A 3,747-nucleotide genomic window follows, 5' to 3' on the forward strand; every position below is an offset into this window, starting at 1 on the left:
CCTTGGTGTTGTTGTAGCGTAGCACTACCTACACACATTAAAAAATACCGCGTGTGCTGGGCAACACGCGAAGAGATCCCGCGTGCCACGCATGACGTAAACAAACGAGTGAGCATAACTCTGTGCTTTTCACCGGTTTTCAAGTGTATTTTTTTTTCTCTCTCTCTCTTTATTAGGCACCTTCTTCTTAGAAGTTTTAGCTCGATCATCGCAAGTAAACGCATTAGTTTTAAACGAAATTACAAGTGAGAATAATGGAATCTAGTGATGTAATTGATTGTGCTGTCAGGTAATTTTAAGTTTTTGAGAATGATTTTGTAAAAATTTAATAACAAAATACTCGATCTTATTGAGATTATTTCAGAGTGAAAGAGGAGCCTAGCGATGCGTCGTTCCTTGAAAATGATCATTATATGACTGATGAGAAACCCGATCTAAAAAACTTCCGATTTTTACCATTTCCGCGAGAACATTCAGTAAATTTTGATATTTGAGTGGTATCCTAACTGTTTTCTTTACAAGAATTCACACATAGCTTTAATTATTCTACAGACCCATACCTTTCGAAAATGTTAAGAAAATCATGAAAGTGAACTTTATGACGAAATAGAAATAGTTTTTCAGTGTAAGGATTTCAAGCCAAAAATTAATTTATCGTCAGTTAATGAAATCAAAACCGCAAGAAAAATGAAAAAGGAATTTTTTGGTGATGTCGCAGAAGAATATAACTTGAATTTTTCCTGTGAACTCAAAGAAGATATGGAAATAGTTTTTTAATGTGAAAATTCGAAGCCCAACATTAGGGTGGCGGCACCAGTGAATGAATGGATTCACAAAATTATGCTTGTAATTAATTGATTTAAAATCTAATTGTGCATCAATTCCAAGCGTGCATACAAATTTGTGTTCGTTGGGACTTATTTCATAAATAAAAAATTTGAAATACATGAAAAATAATATTTCATAAAGTTATAAATGATATAACTCAATAAAATGGGGTACCCCAGTGAATGAATGGTAAAGAACCAATCAATGAATACTCTGGACCCAGTGAATGAATGAACTTTATCATGAGAGAGCATTGAGAGGTTAGGAATTTTATCGACATTAAGCCTATAAATTACGCCTATAAAGAGAATTAGTAAAACTTAATTATGTATTCAGAAGGACTTTTATTTGTTTAATAAAATTAAATTGAAACATTTTGAATATAATATGAACATTTTAAAAATAATATGAACATTTTTAAAACGATATGAACATTTTAAAAATTATAAGAACATTTTTAAAATAATATGAACATTTTTAAAATGATATGAACATTTTTAGAATAATAAGAACATTTTTAAAATAATATGAACATTTTTAAAATGACAAAATTTAAAAAGAGATGGATTCTTGCAGAACGCCTCTATTTTCAATGTTTTGAGCTGCATTTGGAGAAATCGACTCATTTTCTGTGTCTTGCATGAGATTGTCTTCAGGAGACTTATTTTCTTTGGCCAAAACTTCAGATTTTTTTGATATTATCTTATCAAGCATCTTCTGCTTTTTTACAATTTTGGATCTCTCTTTTTCTTCTTTTTCTTTTTTCTTCTGTTCTATTAGCTCTTCTTTCGCCTTAGTTCTTTTTTGCTTTTCCTCTTCTCGAAGCTTTTTTTTCTCCTCTGCTTCTTGAAGTTTTTTAGATTTTTGTTCTTCTCTCAATCTTTTTTTGGTATCTTCTTGTTTCAATTTTTGTTGCAAAATCTTTTTCTCTTCCTGAACTTTTTTCTTCAACTCCTTTTCTTGCCTTATTTTTTCTTCTTCATTTTTTTTCATAAGAAACTGCATTTTCCATTGTTCTGAGGTCAACGCATACGTTGGAACATGATCAACTTTCAATTTTTTTACTTTAGTTGTCTCTATGCGAGGAAAATGTAAGCTTTCTTTCCATACATTTTCAACATAGTTTTTATCCAAAATTTCTTTCTTCACAGAAATATCATTGTTGACTATTGTTGAAAAGTCTGCAAAATAATAATTGAGTTATGAGTATCTACATTTCTTTTATTAAAATTTTGATTCAATATACTCACCGACTTGAAGAGTACTGTCAGTGGGTGAATGTAAAGTGCTCCTGGGAAAAGGAGTAGCATTATCTAAATTCCACAATGCATTTGAGCAAAATTTTTCATTGGAAATTACTGCTGACACACTTGATGAGTCTATAAAAAAAGAACATACATCAAATAATATAGCTTTGCATATATATTTACATAAAAAATGTAAAAATAGTTTTGCACATAATATATTTACCATTAATAACTGCAACATCATTAGATGAGTGGGCGAGTTGAGAATGATCAGACATCAAATACGGTGGTGAAGATATTTTTAAGATACCATTGCTTTCAGAAATCTCCATGCGGTCCAAAACTGTTTCATTATTATCTGACATTACATATGGTAGTGAAAATGTATCTTTGGTACCATTGCTAACAGAAGTACTCATCTCCTCCAAAATTGTTTCATTAAAATGTGGTATTTCTTGAATATTGATATCAGTCAAGTTGACTGTTGACATGACACTGTTATCCATATTCTTGTTTATATCTAGTGACTGTTCAACGATAAGTGTTGAAATCGAATTAGACTTTATATATATCTTTGGAACATTATCACACATATTTACTCCATCTTCGCAAGCTATTAATTGACAGCTATTATTCCCGGGTTCATCAGTACTTTTTAAGTCTACACTGTTATTTTCTATGTTTAATATGTTATTATACTTTTTAGGAAGTTTTGTTTTTTTCCATATCATAAATAATACTTTTTCTGATTGTGGCATAGTTCCCAATAATAAGTTTAGCTGAAAATCTTTTAAAATGTCAACAGGTATTTCTGATTCTATATTGTAGCTGTTATTAGATGTAGTTTCATATAGTGCATCATTAGCCACGTTATCTTTCATGCAAGCTCTTCTGTATCCTATGCACTTACTATAGTCCACCTTATCCACATTAAAAGGAAAAAGTCCAGCTTTTTCAAAACTTTTTTTTACAATATCCGGTTTTAATAATAATTTTGAGTATGCCGTGTGGAAAAGAGGTGCAAAATTTGACTTATTTATAATTTTATTTGAGCGTTGACCATGTTCTGCTACAGTTTGAGCCCAATAAACTTTTAGTGGCCTAAAAGTGCCTACATCTAACGGCTGCATTATATGAGAAGCGTGAGCCACAAAACAATAAAGAATAATTTTCTTTTGAATGCAGAAATCATGCAATTCAATGCTGATGTGGGACTTATGCCCATCAAAGAAAATTATAACAGGAAACTGAACGCCATTCTCTAGCAGTTGAGGATAAAAGCAATTAACAATAAATTCATAAAAGGCAGAAGATGTCATCCATCAATTATCACTATGCCCTACTGCGTATCCATCTGGAACAGTGTCAACACTTTCTGAAGGCAAACTTCTTTTGTATGGATACATGATCATCGGCCTCACACTAACTCCAGATGCACTAAAACAACACAGCACAGTAATTTGCATTCTATCAGTTCCTGGTGAAATATTATAAACATTTTTTTCCTGCACAGGAGCTAGCACCTTTCCCGTCTTGGGACACAAACACACCCCTGTTTCATCCATTTTATATATTCTGGAAGGATCTTTCATGATGTCAGAGACACCTTGCTCGAGTAAAAACTTGTCCAAATCGATGAACCACGCTCTGATAACTTTTTCAGTTACTCCAG

General features: G+C 31.7%; 1 protein-coding gene across 1 annotated transcript; it reads right to left on the bottom strand.

Moving 5' to 3' along the window:
* Window positions 1-1,120: 1,120 nt before the first annotated feature.
* LOC106652973 lies at window positions 1,121-3,401 on the bottom strand. Its single transcript, XM_014372183.1, has 4 exons — window positions 2,299-3,401; window positions 2,079-2,207; window positions 1,768-2,009; window positions 1,121-1,126 (listed from the first exon to the last, which is right to left on the bottom strand). Exons 1-4 carry the CDS (start codon window positions 3,392-3,394, stop codon window positions 1,121-1,123), a joined length of 1,473 nt encoding a protein of 490 aa, XP_014227669.1. The 5' UTR covers window positions 3,395-3,401.
* Between the last annotated feature and the right edge of the window lie 346 nt (window positions 3,402-3,747).

Source organism: Trichogramma pretiosum, unplaced genomic scaffold, assembly GCF_000599845.2.
Source record: "Trichogramma pretiosum strain Unisexual culture from Peru unplaced genomic scaffold, Tpre_2.0 scaffold8, whole genome shotgun sequence".
Taxonomy (NCBI): Eukaryota; Metazoa; Arthropoda; class Insecta; order Hymenoptera; family Trichogrammatidae; genus Trichogramma; species Trichogramma pretiosum.

Excerpts from the sequence above, each read along its gene's own strand:
- LOC106652973 (XM_014372183.1), bottom strand. The coding sequence starts at position 3,394 with ATGACATCTTCTGCCTTTTATGAATTTATTGTTAATTGCTTTTATCCT. Across the intron at positions 2,208-2,298 it reads TGATGTTGCAGTTATTAATG|ACTCATCAAGTGTGTCAGCA; the intron begins GTAAATATATTA and ends CTTTTTTTATAG. Across the intron at positions 2,010-2,078 it reads TGACAGTACTCTTCAAGTCG|ACTTTTCAACAATAGTCAAC; the intron begins GTGAGTATATTG and ends ATTATTTTGCAG.